The sequence below is a fragment of the Tupaia chinensis genome, unplaced genomic scaffold (genome assembly GCF_000334495.1).
Source record: "Tupaia chinensis unplaced genomic scaffold, TupChi_1.0 Scaffold000170_1, whole genome shotgun sequence".
NCBI classification, from domain to species: domain Eukaryota; kingdom Metazoa; phylum Chordata; class Mammalia; order Scandentia; family Tupaiidae; genus Tupaia; species Tupaia belangeri.
Window position 1 is genome coordinate 1,801,026 of NW_006159645.1, and position 19,243 is coordinate 1,820,268.

The 19,243-nt window shown below is 44.0% G+C and overlaps 1 protein-coding gene across 1 annotated transcript in view; it reads left to right on the forward strand.

Annotated features, from left to right (window-relative positions):
• The window catches only part of GARS1 (glycyl-tRNA synthetase 1), a 51,318-nt gene extending 32,902 nt beyond the window's left edge, over positions 1-18,416 (forward strand). Inside the window, exons 11-17 of the mRNA XM_006146230.3 lie at positions 1,430-1,537; positions 3,355-3,500; positions 9,085-9,170; positions 11,758-11,867; positions 15,508-15,601; positions 16,257-16,447; positions 18,116-18,416. Of these exons, the coding sequence (XP_006146292.1) occupies positions 1,430-1,537; positions 3,355-3,500; positions 9,085-9,170; positions 11,758-11,867; positions 15,508-15,601; positions 16,257-16,447; positions 18,116-18,241 (861 nt within the window). The 3' untranslated portion in view covers positions 18,242-18,416. The remainder of the gene's footprint in view (positions 1-1,429; positions 1,538-3,354; positions 3,501-9,084; positions 9,171-11,757; positions 11,868-15,507; positions 15,602-16,256; positions 16,448-18,115) is intronic.
• Positions 18,417-19,243: the final 827 nt, after the last annotated feature.

Consider the following 19,243-nt stretch of genomic DNA (forward strand, 5'->3'; position numbering starts at 1 on the left):
TTGAAAATGCATTTGTTGCCCCAGTAAATAAGTTGAAAAATAGCACGTTGAGCCAGTGTGAGCCTTTATTTCTTACAGTTCTAGAGATTGCAGGTTGGAGATCAGGTGCGCCAGGTCCGGTTCTAGTGAAGGCCTGTTGGTTGCAGGCTGCCACCATGCTGTACCCTCATGGTGGAAAGGTGGCAAGAGCGTGCTCTCTGGGTCCTCATCTGTGAGAACACTGATCCTGTTGAGTAGGGCTCCACTCTCATGACCTAGTCACCCAAAGATCCCCTCCTCCCAATGCCGTCACATTGAGGTTAGGATTTCCACTTAGCTATTTTGGGGGCACACAGGTGTTCAGCCATGGCAAGTTCTTTGAAAATAATTGAAAAAAAATGTTTTTTCGAGAGATTTTTGCTATAGCACACATGTGCTCACTGGAGAGACAGAGATAGAAAGTGAGAAGTCACCTCCTCCGGGGGGATGGCCACACTGCAGTCCCTCTTCCTCCATTTTCCTTTCAGGATTTTGGTCACGCATGCACATACATGCACATGGGCCCAGCATGAGTTCCAGGGTGCTGGGTCTAGGATTTGAACTGTGGTCTATATAGGAGTCCAGTGACATAACTAATATGCCATCTGATGGTTCCTAAAATACTGTTTGTTTAAAAAAACTATTATTTATTTCATTTCATTTGTTATTGTTATTGTTATTTTTTTAATTTGACCAGACTAGCACAGAGAGAGAGAGAGGGAGAAAGGGGAAGTGAGAGAGCAAGCTGCCACGTCTGGGTCTTGAACCATGGTCAGCCATGTGGGAATCCAGTGCCTTTAACCACCACACCATCTGCCGGCCCCCTTAAAATACTATTTTTTAAAAGTGTCTTACATACTAACAAGAGTGGAACTTAGCCTCAATGTGGTTAAATGCACTTACTTAGTTTTATCTGTGACCTAAACTTTATTTACTCTGCACTGAGCTTTCTTTTGCTTGATAAAGAAAGTGAATTGAGCGCAAGTGCCATCGTCACAGTCAGCCGAGTGTGTGTTGTCAGCCATCTGAGGCTGACTTGTGAGAACTAGGCACTTCATCCAAAGAGAGTTGTAGTTCCTGACATAGCGATTTTCAACCTAACAGTTTTTTATCTGCTTCCTATTTAGTTTCCATAATCGAGTCCTAGAATATATCCATTGACCCCATAGCTACAATTTGGCAAGATAAATCTGTCCAGAAGAGAAGACTACTTTGTGTACGGTGTGAATTTTATTTTGCAGGTTTGTTAGCTGTCTGGCCTGTGAAACTCTTCCCATTTCAGATCTATAACATTCGGGTGGAGATTGTGTCATTGATCTATGCATATGTGTGAGGGTTAGTGACAGTCTGTACGCATTTGTGAGCAAGCCCGGGGTAAGCAGTAAATGCTCTGACTGCCTGTCTCCTTCAGGGCTGGATTGAGATCGTGGGATGTGCCGATCGTTCCTGCTACGACCTCTCCTGTCACGCACGAGCCACCAAAGTCCCACTGGTAGCCGAGAAACCTCTGAAAGAGCCCATATCCTTTCTGGTCACCCCAAAAGTTGAGGTCTGACTGCAGATTGCGCTGTCTCAGGTATCACCACTGCACGTCCACACTGTTACCCTGCCTGTTCCACTGCTCCTTTCCTCCTCCTCGTCCCTGTGTTCCGACTTGCGCCTTCTCACGGTTTGACCCTTAAGAGAAGCACAGAAAAATGGTCAAAATGCCTTTCAGGTGTTGACCAGTTTTTCTTAGCTTATTTTAAAATGCATTTTCTGGGACCAGCAGTTAGCGTAATGGCTATGTCGCTGAACTCCCACGTAGTCGACCGCAGTTCGAGTCCCGGATCCGGTGGCTTAAACTCATGCCAGGCGCATGTGTGTGCGTGCCCAAGATCCTGAGAGGAGAATGGAGGAGAAGGGATTGCGGCGTGGCCGTCCCCCCTGAGGGGAGATTTCTCGCTTTCTGTCTCTCTGTCTTTCTGGCAAGCACACGCGCCCTATAGCAAAAACCTCTCAAAAAGATTTTAGTAAAATGCATTTTCCTACCCCTGCATCTCCTCGTGCTCTTTAAATAAAAGGTGCCTAGTGAATGTTTTCTCTTTTCAAAGATAAGTGCCATTCTGTGGTATATGAAGTAATGTCACTTGATCTGTAAATCAGCAAGATAGAACGTTTATTTCTTTATCAGGTAATACGATTTGAGCTGAGCTGATTTCTTTATCTCCCTCCCCTTCTATCCCTTTTGCCAGAGGGCATATGTGCTTGTCAGAGAAAGACAGCAAGAGAGAGAGGGAAGGAGCACCCCCCCAGTGGGGTGTAGTTGCACCCCAAACCCTTCTCCATCTTTCCATCCTGCTGGGATTTAGGGGGCATACACATCCTTATGCCTGGCATGTTTTTCAAGACACCAGGCGAAGATTCAGATAGTGGTTGGCCATGTAGGATCCACTTCCTTAATCACTAGGGCATGGGCACAGCCCAGGTAACTGACTTCTTTTTAAATTTTTTGGAGAGGTTTTTGCCCTAGGGTGCATGTGCTTGCCAGAAAGACAGAGAGACAGAAAGCAGGAACTCATCCCCCCCAGGAGGATGGCCATGCCGCAATCCCTTCTCCTCCATTCTCCTCTTGGGATCTTGGGCACACACGCACACGTGCCTGGCATGAGTTAAGCCACTGGGTCTGGGACTCGAACTGCATTCGACTACATGGGAGTCCAGCAACATAGCCATCACACCAACTGCTGTTCCTGTGAGCTGACTTCTTAAAGGTAGACCAGGGTCAAGAAATTGATCTTGTCATGAAAGGCATTTTAGAAATTAATATTGATACGTTCTTATCAGAACAACATATCAATATTATTTTTATTCTGCAGGATGGGCTATTTTACTGGTTAGGTGTCAATAATACCCTTTTTATCTGACCGTAATGGAAGGTCTCTGTCGTTGGTGTTCACATTTGCATGCGGTTTCTCTGGATTATCGCGTGTGTGATTATTTCCTCCTGCACTTGGGATCACCGTAAACACGACCTGGGGTACTAACAGAGGACGGTGGTCTTATGCCGGTGGGTGACTGGTGTACACAGAGGACGGGTGGTCCTATGCCGGTGGGTGACTGGTGTCCACAGAGGACGGGTGGTCCTATGCCGGTGGGTGACTGGTGTCCACAGAGGACACGTGGTCCTATGCCAGTGGGTGACTGGTGTCCACAGAGGACGGGTGGTCCTATGCCGGTGGGTGACTGGTGTCCACAGAGGACGCGTGGTCCTATGCCGGTGGGTGACTGGTGTCCAGGTCCTTTCTGAAATGCTGAGACAGTGCTGTATTTTTTGATTCCTTGACTATTTCGTACAAAACAGTGAGTGTTGTTCAGTTCGAACCCAACAAGGGGACGATTGGTAAGGCGTATAAGAAGGATGCGAAGCTGGTGCTGGAGTACCTGGCCGTCTGTGATGAGTGTTACGTGACGGAGATGGAGACGCTGCTGAGCGAGAAAGGGTGAGCGCTAAGACACTTGGCTTTACTTGGCTGCGGATCGGCTCTCTGCCGTGTTCTGAAAGTTAGAGGAGATTACTTTCTTTAGAAATTTTTTGCAGGTAAGTTCTGTTTTTTGGCTATGTTTAAAGGACTCTTTCATGGGATTTTAGTATTATGGTCTAGAAATAGGTTGAAGTGAACTAGAAAGATCTTTTATTTTACTAGTAACTTTCTTAGAGGAGGTTTATCCAAGGTAATGGCCAAGGAAGGATTAGAAAATCCATTTCCTATCTCTCAAGTCCGCTGCTCCTTCTTAGGGGTTTGGAGTACTCTCTGTAATAATTTCAAGCATATTGGGACCAGCAGTTGGTGTAATAGCTATGTCTTTGGACTCCCATGTAGTCGACTGCAGTTTGAGTCCTGGACCTGGTGGCTTAAACTCAGGCCAGGCACGTATGCATGCCTGCCCAAGATACCAAGAGGAGAATGGAGGAGAAGGGATTGCTCGCTTTTTGTCTCTCTCTCTCTCTTTCTAGCTAGCGCATGCTCCCTATAGAAAAAACCTCTCTCCAGAAAAACATATCCTGCAGGCCATTATCAGGCAGTCTAATATGTGTGATTGAGAGTCTCAGAGAAACACGAGAAGTGGAGAGAAAAAATACCTGACAAGGTACTAACTGAAAAATTTCCCAAGTTTATGAAAACTGTATACCTACAGATTGAAGAAGCTTAACCTCAAGCAGGAAAAATACAAAGAAAACCACATGAAGGCACATGAGAATCCAGTTGCTGAAAACTTGGACGAAGAGAAAACTCTTTAGAGCAGCTGGGGGTGGAGTAGCGTGGTTTATTACGTAAAACCAAAGATAAAGATTAGAGCTGTCAAAAACTATGCAAGCCATCATGCAAAGGAATGAAATTTTTAAAAGTTCTGAAAGGCAAAAATCCTATAACCAGCCAAAGAGTCTCTCACAAATGGAGGAAATACTTTCGGACAAAACAAAGTGTGGAGAATGTGTTACCAGCAGACCTCCTCTACAGGAATTGTTCCGAGAACTTTTCAGGCGGAAGTATGGGAATTGATGTCTACCCAAAGAACTTCAGAGCCCTAGAAATGCTGACTGTGCAGGAGAATGTAAATGAGAGTTCCTTTTTCATCTCTTAACTTATATAAAAGATAACGGACTCCTTAAAGCCAAAACAATTGATAACATGTGGGCGTAATATGTATGCCAGTGTAGTACAAGGGATGGGAGAATACACTATAGGAAGACGTGCATTATCTGTTAAGTGGTATGGTATTATTTAAAGATAGACAGTAGTTAAAAAATGACTTTTGTGAGCCCACCAGGTGGTATGCGAGTTAAGACTTCTGGGTCCCACGTGGCCGACTGTGGTTTGAGGCCCACACCTGGTAGCTTGAAAAACATGCTGGGCACATGCTGCATGTGTACCCAAAATCCTGAGAAGAGAATGGAGAAGGGATTGTGGCATGACCATTTCCCATGAGGGATGCTTTCTCTGTCTGTCTCTCTGGTGAGTGCACGCATCCTATAGCAAATTAAAAAGAAAAATAAAAACATTTCATAAACTCAAGTAGTCACTTGGAACTAACACACAAAACCTGAAGCGAAAACAACTAATAAGCCAATGTTGAGATAAAGTAGAATAATAAAACATTTACACCAGAAGACAAAAGAGGAAAAGGAACAAAGTACAGGTGGGACAGAGAAAATAATTAGTGAAGTGTAGGTTTAAACTCAGTAATACTGATAATTACATTAAATAGAATAATCTAAACACTGGAGAATTAATGACATTGATGGTCAGGCTAGTTAAAAATGTCAAGGCGGGACCAGCAGATGGTGTAATGGCTATGTCACCAGACTCCCATGTAGTCAGCTGTGGTTCGAGTCCCGGACCCGGTGGCCTAAACTCATGCCGGGCACGTGTGCATATGCCCAAGATCCTGAGAGGAGAATGAAGGAGAAGCGATTGCGGCATAGCCATCCCCCTGGGGGTGATTTCTTGCTTTCTGTCTCCCTGTCAATGTCTGTCTTTTCTGGTGAGTGCATGTGCCCTATAGCAAAAACTTCTTTAAAAAAAAAAGAAAAAGAAAAAGTTAAGGCTCAGGGCCAGCAGGTGACATAGTGGTTATGGTGTTGGACTCCATGTGGCCAACCACAGTTTGAAACACATGCCAGACACATGTGCATGCATGCCCCAAATCCTGAGAGAATGGAGAAGAGATTTTGGCATAGCCATCTTCCCAGGGGATGATTTCTCACTTTCTCTCTCTGTGGCTCTGATCAGCACATGTACTCTATAGCAAAAATCTCTCTTAAAAAAAAAAACAAACTCAAGAGTAAATTACATGCAGTTTACAGAAAATTCACTGTAATTGTTATACAAATTTCAACCAAAAATTGGAGTGACTATGTTAATATCAGAAAAAGTAAACTTCAGAAGGAAAACTACCAGAGACAAAGAGGGGCGTTTCATAATGATAAAGGGGTCAATATCTTAAGAAGGAATATTGCTCCTTTAAAGTGTATGCAGCTAAAAACAGAACCTCAGAATAAGCAAAGCAACTTGACAGAATCAAAGGAAAAAATAAATCGAAATACAATCATAGCTGGAGATTTTTGTATGTCCTCTTGGTAATTGATAGTACAGGTATAGAAAAATCAGTAGGAATTAGGAGACATAAATACTTTTTTTTTTTTTTTTTGAGAGAGATTTTTTGCTATAAGGCGCGTGCCTTCACCAGAAAGACAGAGAGATAGAAAGTGAGAAATCACCCCCCAGGGGGGATGGCCACTCTGCAATCCTTTCTCCTCCATTCTCCTCTTGGGATCTTGGGGCACACATACACATGTAACCGGTGTGAGTTTAAGCCACCGGGTCTGGGACTCGAACCGCAGTTGACTACATAGGAGTCCAGCAACATAGCCATTATGCTAACTGCTGGTCCTGACATAAATGCTATTAATCAACCTAACCTGGTTGCATTTATAGGATATTCCATCGAATTACTGGACATCTATTAAACATTTGTTATGCTGACTCTTGGGTTTTTGTACAGCCATCCAGCTAAGACTGTTGCTTGTATTTTCAGAGGGTCCAAAAAGCAAAGAATAAAACATCAACAACAGAACACAGAATATGAGACCTCCTCACATGGTCCTGAAATATTTCCTGAAATCCTGAAATATTTCCTACTGGGCCCTTTCCAAAAAAGTTTGCTGGCCCCTGCCATAGACATTTTGCTAAGTCAAAGAAGCCTTACACAGAGATGATATGCTAGTATACATAGAAGTCGAGAAAGGCGGGATCTCTTATTGGTGTAATGGCTATGTTGCTGGACTCCCACGTAGTCGATCGTGGTTCAAGACCCGGACCTGGTGGCTTAAACTCAAGCCAGGCGCGTGTGCGTGAGTGCCCAAGATCCCGAGAGGAGAACGGAGGAGAAGGGATTGCGGCGTGACCATTCCCCCTGGGGGGTGATTTCGTGCTTTCTGTCTCTCTGTCTCTATCTGTCTGTCTGGCGAGCGCACGCGCCCTATAGCAAAAACCTCTCCAAAAAAAAAAAAAGAAAAAAAAAAGTCAAGGAAAGACAGATCTAGTTTATAGTGATGGTATGCATATCAGTGGTTGACGAGGAATGGGGAGGATAGACGGAAAAGGGACCCAGTGGAACTCTGGGCTCTGGTGGTTTCATGTGTATATCCATCTGTCCAAAAAACTCTTATAAGATAAGCACTCACAGGTTAAACATAATTCTCCATTTCAGTAGGCAAATTTTAAAACATTTCTGGCCCTTCAGAGTTAACATCTATGTTAAAACAGCTTCAAAATCTGATGAAGATGGGGATTGTCACATCATTAGATATTGTTATCCACGCGGAAGATGGTTTGCTTTATTAGTTTTCAAATAATGGCTGTTTCCTTGCTAATGGCAGTTCTTTTTTTTTAGAGGTTTTCGCTATAGGGCGCGTGCGCTCGCCAGACAGAGACAGAGAGACAGAAAGCGAGAAATCACCCCCCAGAGGGGATGGTCACGCCGCAATCCCTTCTCCTCCATTCTCCTCTCGGGATCTTGGGCACGCACACACACGCGCCCGGCGTGAGTTTTAAGCCACCGGGTCCGGGACACAAACCGTGGTCGACTATGTGGGAGTCCAGCAACATAGCCATTACGCTAACTGCTGGTTCCCTGATGGCAGTTCTTTTGTAGATTGTGTAGTATACACCCTACACAATCTAGAGTGTGCGCATGGAGAACATATACATGACACTGTGTGTGGAACTGCCAGTTGTGTGCACGTACAAACTTCAGATACGATAGTAAAAGTGGAAGAAATGGATGAAAATCATTCAGGTGAGGCATGAAATTATCACTGATAGAATTAGGCAAAATGGGGACTAGCAGATGGCACAATGGTTACATTGCTGGACTCCCACATGGCTGAACATGGTTCGAGTCCTGGACAAATGGAGAAGGAATTGCGGTGTGGCCATCCCGCCGAGGAGTGATTTCTCACTTTGTCTCCCTGGCGAAGTCAAGTGCTCTCTACCAAAAATTTCTGAAAAAAAAAAAGAAAAAAAGAAATAAGCAAAATGTAGTTGTTAACGTGTGCCAACAGTATAGTTGAAGAGTGCCACACGAGGGCTCTCTTTCCCAGCATTTAGCTATGTGCGAGGAAGAGAGATCCCAGTTGATCCTCCTAGAGTAGGGAACAACTTAGAAGCTGACTATAGATATTACATGAAGTGCTTCATAAAAGTGAGTTCTTGTAACCCGCAACTGGGCGAAGCTCAGGGCATAAACATATGGCAGCCATTGATTTTCGAGGGGTAGTATTTTGTATTGGTACGTCAAACAGAAGTATTGGACTTTTAAGCTGACCTTCATAAATGTAAGTGTCCAAGTTTATTTTTGAAATAGGGTAGGGGTTTAAAATTCTTTCTATAAAACGAAAGCTGGTTCATTTTTGCATCTCTTGAACAGTAATAGCGGTCCTTACCAGCAGGACTATTTCTGACAGATGGGGTGTTCTTTGTTTATTTTTTTCCATGAGAGAAGACACACACACACACACCCCCCTTTGATAGGGTCTTCACACTGCAGTCTACTTCCAACCACAGCTAGCCCAGCTCCCAGGCACACACACACATGCCTGGTGTGCAGGAGGCCACAGGAGGTGAGCTGGGGACCTTCCCATCTGGGTCTGGTTGTGTTACCATTGCACCACTTCTGGCTCCTTGTCATTATTCTAAAACTGAATTTTTTAAAAAAATTGCCTTTGGTTTTATTTTGCTCTGAAAACCAAAGGAATTTGTCATTAAAACGCTTGTGTAATTTTATACGCTTGTGGCTCCTTGTGTGCTTTCCGGTGCCATTGTTAGAATGACACTCGGTTTAGTGCTCCTTATGATAAAAGAATTTAAATTTGACTTTAGCAGTTGAATCTGGAGAGTAGACCAAACGGTGTCATCCTAAAAAAAAAAAAAGAAAAGAAAAAATTGCAGCCCATACAGTTCCTTTAAATTAAAGCACAAGAATTCATGTCTTCACTAATATATGTTTTGCTTTCTTTTGTAGGGAATTCACTATTGAAACTGAAGGAAAAACGTTTCAGTTAACGAAAGACATGGTCAGCGTAAAGAGATTCCAGAAAACACTACATGGTAAATTTGTAAGAAATAATAAAGAAACAACTAACAAAATTACTGCTCCTTAAAGATTTTTTAAAACATTTTATAATATCATTTTACAGAAAATTTGAGAAAAAATATTAATGCCACAAACATAAACACGGTGAATTTTTTTTTAAGAATTATTTATTTTATTGAATTGATTAATTTTTGCTATAGGGTGCATGCACTTCCTGGAGAGAGAGAGAGTGTGTGCACATGTGCAAGCCATCAGGTCTGGGATTTAGACTGTGGTCAGCCATGAGGGAGTCCAGTGTCTTAACCATCACTCCACTTGCTGGCCACGTGGTGAATATATTTAAAGCATTCACTGGGTGTTTCTTCTCTAAGCATAATTATACTAGCTCTGGAAAATAATATATAATACCTCCTTTATGTTTTCTGTGGCCTGAGGTGTTTGTGAAAAATATCTCTTTGATTAAAACTTTTTTTTTTTTAATTTTAAATAATTTTTTTTTTTTTTTTATTTTTAAGAGCAATTTTTGCTATAGGGTATATGTGCTTGCTGGAGAGAAAGCAAGAACTCATGCCCTAGGAGAATGACCATGCTGCCGTCCCTTCTCCTCCATCTTCCTCCTGGGAGTCTGGGCATGCATGCACACATTCCTGGCATGAGTTTCAAGCTGCAGGGTCTGGGACTCAGAGCATTGGTTGGCCATGTAGGAGTCCAGAGCCTTAACCACTATGCCATCCCTTTCAAGAAATAAAAGGGGGAACTTATCCTCATATATTTTGGGGGGGGGGTAAAATAACTTGTTAAAAAGTTATTTAGGTGAAAGGTCTTTCATGATTTTTTAAAAGCCAAGGTGGTGGTGGTTTTTGTAGAATAGGTTCTGTGATTTGAGTGAAGTCTTCTGGAGACAGAGCTGTGGGTGCTGGAGATGCTGTTGCACTGAGGGTAGACTACCTTTCCATCCAGCTGTGGCCTTTCCGTCCAGCTGTGGCCTTTCCATCCAGCTGTGGCCTTTCCGTCCAGCTGTGGCCTTTCTGTCCAGCTGTGGCCTTTCCGTCCAGCTGTGGCCTTTCCATCCAGCTGTGGCCTTTCCATCCAGCTGTGGCCTTTCCAGGCCAGGCTTCAGCGGCAGTGAGGATGGTAAGGAGGCTTCAGGCTTTGAAGCTTTGGAGCCTTGTGGCTAACATCCTGGCAACTGACTCAGGAATATTCTTCACCATTACTTAAATGCCAAGGAAGTATGGGCAGAAGAATGTCTTGATTGTTTTTCTAGAATAACATTCTTACACTTTATTACAGACCAAAAAAATAAAAAACTCAGCCCTTTGCCTCACATATATCAGGGTTTTAATTAATTAATTAACTCATTCATTCATTCATTTATAGTTTTCCTACAGGATGTATGCACTCACTGGAGATAAAAGGAGAAGTGAAAAATCACCCGCTAGGGAGGATGGCCATGCCACAGTCCTTTTCCCTCAGTCTCGTCTCAGGATTTTGGGCACACATGCACATGAACCTGGCATGTTTTTCAAGCCACTGGATCAGGACTCAAACCCTGCAGGGCCAGTGGGATCCAGCCATCTTAACTACCTTGCTGCCTGCTGGCTCCATAGATTAAATTTGGGTTCTCGTCATTTCATTGCCCATAGAATAAACTCTCCAAGGTCATGGTCAGTTACCTTAGACCTGGATGGCGTTCGGCAGTGCTTCGTCTCCACATAATAAGTAAAAGTTGTACATAGACTTCCTGTGTACAGTACAGGTGTAGTCACACCCTGGGGAGAGCTGGGCTGTCCCTGTTAAGATGTTGGGTGGAGGGCTGATCCCTGAGTGGACCTCCTGACCCCAGCACTGAGGAGACACAAGGCCACTCACTTGGCTTTGAAGGAATTCTCATCAAGATGCAAGCTGAGAAGTAAAACAATCCTTGTAACACGTGTAGGAGTTGTTTCTGTTGATTTTGCTAGCTCTGATGGCAAGTTTTTAATTTTCACCAAGTCTTGATACAAGCTGTGGAGTATAGGTCCAGAAAGTGGCATGGTGGGTAAGGTGACTCACAGGGCCGGTTGTATGGTTCAAGTCCTGGGTTTGCAGCTTGAAAAACACACTGGGTGCATGTGCATGCATACCCAAAATCCCAAGAGGAAAATGGAGGAGAACGGACCATGGCGTGACTATCCTCCCTGGGGGACACTCTCTCGCATTCCCTTTCTGTCTCTCTGATGAGTGCGTGTGCCCTATAGCAGATTAAAAGACAACAAAACACGAGTTTTTAATGCTTTCTGGATAGGCAAAACATGGTGGAGACGGAGTTGCTGTTTATAGTTTACCAACTAGGGAAGGAATGTAACTTAAGTTTCATTTTCATGCTACATAAACAAACAATTCAGTGAACATTTTTTTCACTCCAACTATTTTTCCAAAGGCATGTTACCTAGCAGCAAAATAGCTTTTAGGAATGTTCTGATTTTTTTGTCCTGATTTACAGAGATCAAAATCCATGTTGAATAGAGATATTTTTAGTGCTAAGAATTGTTTAGAGAGGATTTGAAAAGCATTATGTGGTGTTTGAGAGAATGTTACTGAATTTCTCTCTCTTTGTAGTGGAAGAAGTTGTTCCGAACGTAATTGAACCCTCCTTTGGCCTGGGCAGGATCATGTATACAGTATTTGAACATACATTCCACGTACGAGAGGGAGATGAACAGAGAACAGTAAGTTGTTTTTTACAGTGGGCTATTTTCTTAGTGCCAAAAAGTAAAATTTACCAAAGTCCATTCATAGGGCTCTGGAAGGATGAGTTAGTTGTGGATTGTAATGTACTAAAGATGTCAGCACTCATCCTTGCTTAACTCCTTACACGCAAAGCACTCTCACCTGTTACCTTACTTGAGCTTTAGGATGTGAAGGTTATCCTGGAAGCCGTTGTTTTATTGGCTCTTTGGAAAAGTCGTCATGGCTTTTCCAATCACCCAATAGTCCCTTAATATTCCCTATTGTGAGACAGAACCTATTACTTTGGGGAACTTAGCTACATGGTGTCAGTGAGAGGTGCGATCCTTTCTGGTTGTACTGTTGAACTAGATGAGACGGCGTATGGAATTTGGCTAAACCATCAGCTGTAGCTGTATACCTTTGCACGGCAAAGTTTTAAGTGGAACCTTTTTAAATTGCATAAAATTAGAGTATTTTTTAGGGTAAAGAAGTAAATTCCTAGGTTCTGTTTCAGAGATACTAATTCAAGATCTAAGACCCAGGGATCTATGGTTTTGTTTTATTTAGTTAGTTTTCATTAGACCTCCAGGTGATTCCAGTATGGGGGCTTAACATATCATAAATTGGACAGTAGAATGTGGGGAGTAGCCTTTCTTAGCGTTCAGACATTACTGAAAGTAGGAGTTTAAAAGAAGTCTTCATCAAATCCCCCAAGTTGTTTTTTTGTTGTTTTTTCCTTTTACTCTGGTACTTCTGAATCACTGCTCTGTGCCTTCCCTTTACCTTCTCATTCTGCCTTACCCTTTCCCACCTCACCTCTGCCTGTAGAAATTATACTTCTTTAATTTCTAGAAACAGATTTCCAGGAAAACCAATCAAAAGGACACTTAGAAAATAAGGGTCGTAGGGCCAGCCCTGTGGCCTGGTGGTTGAGGAAGCTGTGTCCCACGTGGCTGACTGTGGAATGAATCCCAGCCCTTGGAGCTTGAAAACAACAGCGGGAGCATGAGCCTCCATGCTCGGAATCCCAACAGGATGGAGAAGTGGAAGAGAAGGGGTTGTGGGGAGACCAGCCCCATGGCTGGGCCTTCTCTCCTCCCTTCTCTGCCTAGTGCACAGCCCTCTGGCAAAGAAAATAAAAGGTTGTGTATGTCAAATGAATGGAAAGAAACCGTCTCATTCGCTTGCCGTTCAGAAGCTTGAGTGTGTACATGATGTTAGTGATTCGTCTCTGTGGTTCTGTCCAGAACATTTAAGCTTGAAGAAGGAGCTGGCTAGTCTAGCCTGAATGTTTAGTAGATGTGACACTCTAGTAATATATAGTTAGTATGAGGGAGGCTTCAAAAGCGTTCACAGAAAAATGTGTATTTTTAAAAAGTTCGTGGATTTCAGATTTTTTTAAATAACGAAATACACTTGTACTTTAACTCAGGTTTTCCATAAGTTTTTTTGAATTTGCCTTGTGATTTTACTATTTTGAGTGTTTTGGTTTGTGTGTGTGTGTGTGTGTGTGTGTGTGTGTGTGTGTGTTTTTGAAAGGTTTTTGCTATAGGGCATGTGCACTCGCCAGAAAGAGAGAGAGACAGAGAGACAGAAAGCGAGAAATCACCCCCCAGGGCGGATGGCCACGCCACAATCCCTTCTCCTCCATTCTCCTCTCGGGATCTTGGGCATGCACGCACACGCGCCTGGCGTGAGTTTAAGCCACCGGGTCAGGGACTTAAACTGCAGTTGACCGTATGGGAGTCCGGCGACATAGCCATTACGCCAGCTGCTGGTCCCATGATGTGATGTTACTATTCTAATCTCTGTCCTCAAGTTGCATCTTCATTTCCTGACATTGAAGGAGCAGCTCTTTGCCTGGACTAGGCACCAGGTGTGTAGACACAGGCTCCGTCCTTCTTGAAGAAGATGCTGTCCATAACCGAATGTATTCTTTTCAGATGTCAGGTTTGCCTCCAGCTTTTCCTGCTTATGTTTCTAATAACAAGGTGTTTTAAAAAATCTGTTAGTAATTCCTTTGAGCCTCACAATATTGGTATAACTGGAGCTTTAGTAGACATTTCAAAGGGGCTAACAAGTATAAATTAGTCACTGGGTTTTGTGAATTGCATGGTTTCCTATCATGAAAGAAATTTGATTAGGCTGCAGGAAGCCAAAAATGCTTCTAAATTATTAGCACCTAGTTCCTCAATCCACTTGCCTATAAATTTGTTATAAAACATGGCAGGTGACATTAAAAAATTATTTTGCTATAAAGGTAGGTCCCCCCTCTCTAATAAGATAGAATTTTCACAAGAGCGAGGAGGGCAGAATTTGGGATGGTCTGTGATGGAGGCATGCACAGGGTTACTGATCACGGGCGAGTCATCGTTTCTCGGCATTGGAGATTAGCTCAGTTGTGGGTGAGGGGCTAAATGAACCTGTGTTGTTATTTTTAGGAGACCAGTTTATTCTGAGCTCTTCTTGCCTCCCCGGGAAACTTGCATGCAAGTATTATTTAGAATGGTAGACTGGCTTTTGCCTGCCACAGAGAATCTGCTTTCTGTGATTTCCGAGTTACTCAGAAACTTATGTCGGGAACAGTTTAGGAATGCTGTACCTTTCAGTAGAGATACGTAGAGCTGCTTCTTTTTCGTTGTTTTTTGCTTTATACTATTCTTTGGGCACATATACTTGTAAGCTAATTCAACTTTTCTGCCTTACTTAATCCCTAAGTCTCACAGATCTCTGAAAGGACAGAATAGGATTTTAGTTTTTGACACACCATTTGTTACTTGATTTCAAGAGAGGTTCTTCAAGAAAGAAGTGAGGCTTTTATATGGGTCCCAAAAAGTTATCATCTTATTTCTATTTCTTTATGTTGTATTTATTTATTGTTTAATTTTATCTATTCATTTATTTTAATTTGACCAGAGAGAGACACAGAGAGAGAGAGAGAGAGAAAGTGAGAAAGCAAGCTACCAGGTCCAGGACTTGAACCATAGTTAGCCATGTGGGAGTATCCAGCACCTTAACCACTGTGCCACCTGCTGGTCCCCGTATTTATTTTTATCTGTTCATATTGTATTTTTCAGAATGCTCTCACATCGCATCATCACGTAACTTTTTCATATCAGACTTCTTAAGCGAGTTTAGATGCAAAAACTAAGGTTCAGAGAGGCCACTGAGCTGGTGGAATTGCGAGCCAAGACTAGTTGTGTGTGTTTCTCCTGTTGCCTCTCTTGTCGTGCCACTTTCCATACTGTGCTTTCTGGCTTTATTTATTGTTTACACTTACTCACAAGGGAGAATGCGTACGTGCAAAAGAGGGACAGAAGGCCTCGTGAGTCATGCAGGAGTGATCCCCTTTCCTCGGCCCTCCAGTTCTCTAGGATCCTGGGGTGCGTGTGCTGGATCACGTGTGTGTGCCTGGCATGTTTTCAGGCCGATCCAGGGATCTGAACCCACGGTCAGCCATGTTGCTTCCAGCATTGTAGTTTAGTTCACTAGCGACTGCACCCCCATGCTGGGCCTGATTTCTGGCATTTTGATAGTGAAGTTATGTTTGGACACACATTGAATATTCATCTTTTTTGTTTGGGGGCAACAGTGTTTAGATATTAATCTATTTGGATTTTTTCTTTTCAAAACATCTAGTTCTTCAGTTTCCCTGCTGTAGTCGCTCCGTTTAAATGTTCCGTCCTACCGCTGAGCCAGAACCAGGAGTTCGTGCCATTTGTCAAGGAATTATGTAAGCAAATTCAATTGGGTGATCTCCATGCCAATGCCCTCAAGTGGGCTGAAGTTTAGGAAATGTATCATTTCTTTCCAGAAGGTGGAATTGATACCATGTATTAGTTAGAATAACACTCGGGGATTTGAGCCTCTGCTCTTGATTCTAAGGGAGAGAATCTGCCGGCTCCGATATGTCACCCTAGCATTTGAATGAGTCTGAGTAGGGCAAGAGTCACATTTAAGGATTACTGCATTCTGTTGACCGTGGTGCTCACTGCACCAGGGGAATCTGAGTGGAGTGTGACAGCCCTAGTAGATCCACAACCCTGAGTCCCCAGCACTGCAAGGGTCCCAGTGGTCACCCAGTGCAGCCCACCCTCTCAGAGCTGGGAAATGAGACCAGGCCATGAGCTGCTTGGGGTCAGGAAACTCCTCTGGCCGTGGCCCTGTCTGACACTTGTTCCCCACAGCTGTGGCAGATGCAGGTGTGAGTGACGCTCTGGGCTTGAGCAGGAGAGTTACTAAACTCTGGGGACTTTTCTTTCTCTCGTAACTCCCATTTGCCCTCTTGTTTGGGCCCCTGTCGTAAGCCCTGAGCTTGTAACGCAGTGCCTGGATGACACTGGGACTTCCTCTATTTTACTTTTCACTCACTCCACTTCTTTGGACAGCGGAAGCCCTGACCAGGAGCGGCGTGTCTCACAAAGTAGATGATTCCTCCGGGTCCATCGGGAGACGCTATGCCAGGACCGACGAGATTGGCGTGGCCTTCGGCATCACCATCGACTTCGATACAGTGAACAAGACCCCGCACACGGCCACTCTGAGGGACCGAGACTCCATGCGGCAGATACGAGCAGAGGTAGCCGGCCTCTCCTTGGCGTTTTGAGTCTTAGAAATACGTACCACTTCTTACTGACGGCATCAGATTTTGATCTGACTTACGTGATCTTTTCTCCTTTTGTTATTGATTTTAATAATAGGCTTGTATCAGACAGAGCCTAGATCCCCAGGTCTCCTTGGTTTAATTAAGGAAATATCCATCGGCACGTCTCTAATACTGTATGGCTGTCGGAATGGTTCCCGGCTCGCTCTTTGGCAGTTTGCGTTTATAGTTGTTTACTACTCGGGGGGAGGAGTAGGATCCCGGGAGGTTGTTGCCATAGTTTTACTGTCAGGCTTTTGGAGGCTTAGACATTTTTATCGTTTCCCTCTAAATAAATATATGCATGTACACATGCATGTATAAGCCTTGCCGTGTTGATCCATTCAGAACAGTAAGCATGGTTTCAGTGTTGAACTTAACAGGAAGGGAGTAATGGAGATGGGACCAGCACAGAGGGAGAGCAGGGAGAAGAGTGGCCACTGTAAGTGACAGCTGCCTGACTAACCTATAACTTGGAGCAGGTCTTTATGTATTAGGTGCTCAGCTTGGTACAGAGTTAGTAAGAAGGAAAACAGGCTGTTTGCCCAGAGGAGTTTGTAGTCTAATTCAGAGGTTGTGGGTTTCTGGTGTGTCTTTTCACAAACCAGCTTGGGCCTCGTGGCTTCAGTGTGGTCCCCAGGCCCATAGCATCAGCTTTACCCGGGAGCTTGCTGGGCAGGATCTCGGCCCCAGACCTTTACATCAGAAATGGATCTGGAGGGGCCAGCAAGTGGCATGGTGGTTGAAGGCGCTGGACTCCCACATGGCCGACCACGGTTCAAGTCTCGGACCTGGTGGCCTGCTTTCTCACTTCCTCTCTCTCTCTCTCCGTGTCTCTCTGATCACACTGGAAAATAATAATGATAATAACAATAAATAAAGTTAAATAAAATAATTCTAAAAAAAAAGAAAAGAAAGAAATGGGTCTGGAGAGGGAGAGTCCCGGCAGGTGCTCCTGCACACCACCCCCTGATCCTGACGCACACTGCACGGTGAGAGCTGCTGCTGTGTGGCAGCTGCCACTTGGTTGTGGCCGAGGAGCAGCTGGCCTCCTGAGCTGGGACTGTCCAGTTAGCCAGCCTCCCCTGGCGCCCGTCACACAGGTTATGTGACTGATTCCTGTCCAAGGGGTGAATCAAACATACATGAAGTAACTCTAAGTGACCCGAGATTCAGAGTTGTGAGGAACAGCTTTGTGTTAGAATTGAGTCATCTGGGGGACCAGCAGGTGGCGTGGTGGTAAAGGCTCTGGACACCCCTACGTGGCCAACCTTGGTTTGAGTCCCAGACCTGGTGGTTTGCTTTCTCACTTTCTCTCTTTCTCTGTCTCTTTCTGGTTAAATTAAAAGTAAATGAATGAATAAGTAAATTTAAATAAATTATTCCTAAAAAAATGATTGAGTCATCTGGGGGAACCGATGGTGCTATGGCTGGAAGGAGAGTGTAACTGAGTGCCGAGGCTTGAGGGGAGAGAGGAGAAGTATCGTGGAGGCCGGGTTCATACAGGGCACTGGAATTAGGCATTGTTTTAGCTCTGTATGAAGTTCTGCCTTTTGAAATCTAAACAGGTTGGTTGATACTTGGACTCTCTTCTTTTTCTCCCAGATCTCTGAACTGCCCAGTGTAGTCTGCGATCTGGCCAACGGGAGCATCTCATGGGCCGACGTGGAGGCACGGTATCCTCAGTTTGAAGGGCAGGAGACTGGTAAAAAAGAGACAATCGAGGAATGAGGACATTTCAGCCGCTGTCGACCACTTGGGCTGATAAAAGAGTAACTCTTATCGTGTCCACTTTCTAAAAACAAAACACGACACAACAGCATTGTGATCGCTCCCAGGGACTATATTTTATCCTCAATGGCTGCCTGATTTTACCCCTACAATTAAAGAAAGAATTCTGAACGAACTTGTAATTTTATTTGCTTATATTTCGGCATTTTCCGCAAAGCTGTTTCTCTCACCTTTGGGTAGACATGCTCATGGTTTAACATACACAATGTCACAGTTTGGAGTAAGACTCGGGAGGCATCATTTCAAGAAAAAAAGAAGTTTATTGAGATAAAGAGCACCTGGAGCTGTCAAGCCGAGGTGTTTCAGCCCACCACCAGGAGGAAGGGGTTCCTTTCTAGGGCAATCACGCTGTCCTGGAAGGCTGTATTGGGAGCTTTTTGGTCCCTCTCTGGGGAGTCAGGCCTCTCAGTACTCGCTCTGTGTCATTGTCTGCTACTTGTTGGGCAGTGTGACCTTGCAGTAGCAGCACCTGGGGTGGAGACTCCTGCCAAGACCAGTTCTGCAGAGATCTGTCAGGCCCGGAGCAATGCCAGGTGGTACTCAGAAGAGCCTTACTGAGTGGAACCTCACATCTAATACATTTTTTAAATTAACAGCTTTATTGGGAGATAAGCCACATACCATAAAATTAGCCTACTTTTAAGTGTTCAATTTAGCAATGTCTGATATGTTGTTAAAGAAAAACTTAAGACAGTTTAATTTAGTAGAGTTTAATTGAGCAAAAATAAGCACCATTCTAATCAGGGACCCCAGAATGGCTTCCAAGGGCACTCCGGGTAAGCCTCCTGGTCAGTGATACTTACATTCCAGAACAGGAAAGTAACATACAAAAGTGGAAGTGAGGTAGAGGAGCAGTTAGATTGGTTACATCTTAAAGTTTGTCTGCATTAACACAATTTAAAAGGACGGTTGCTTGTGATTGACTCTGTGATTAGCTGCAAC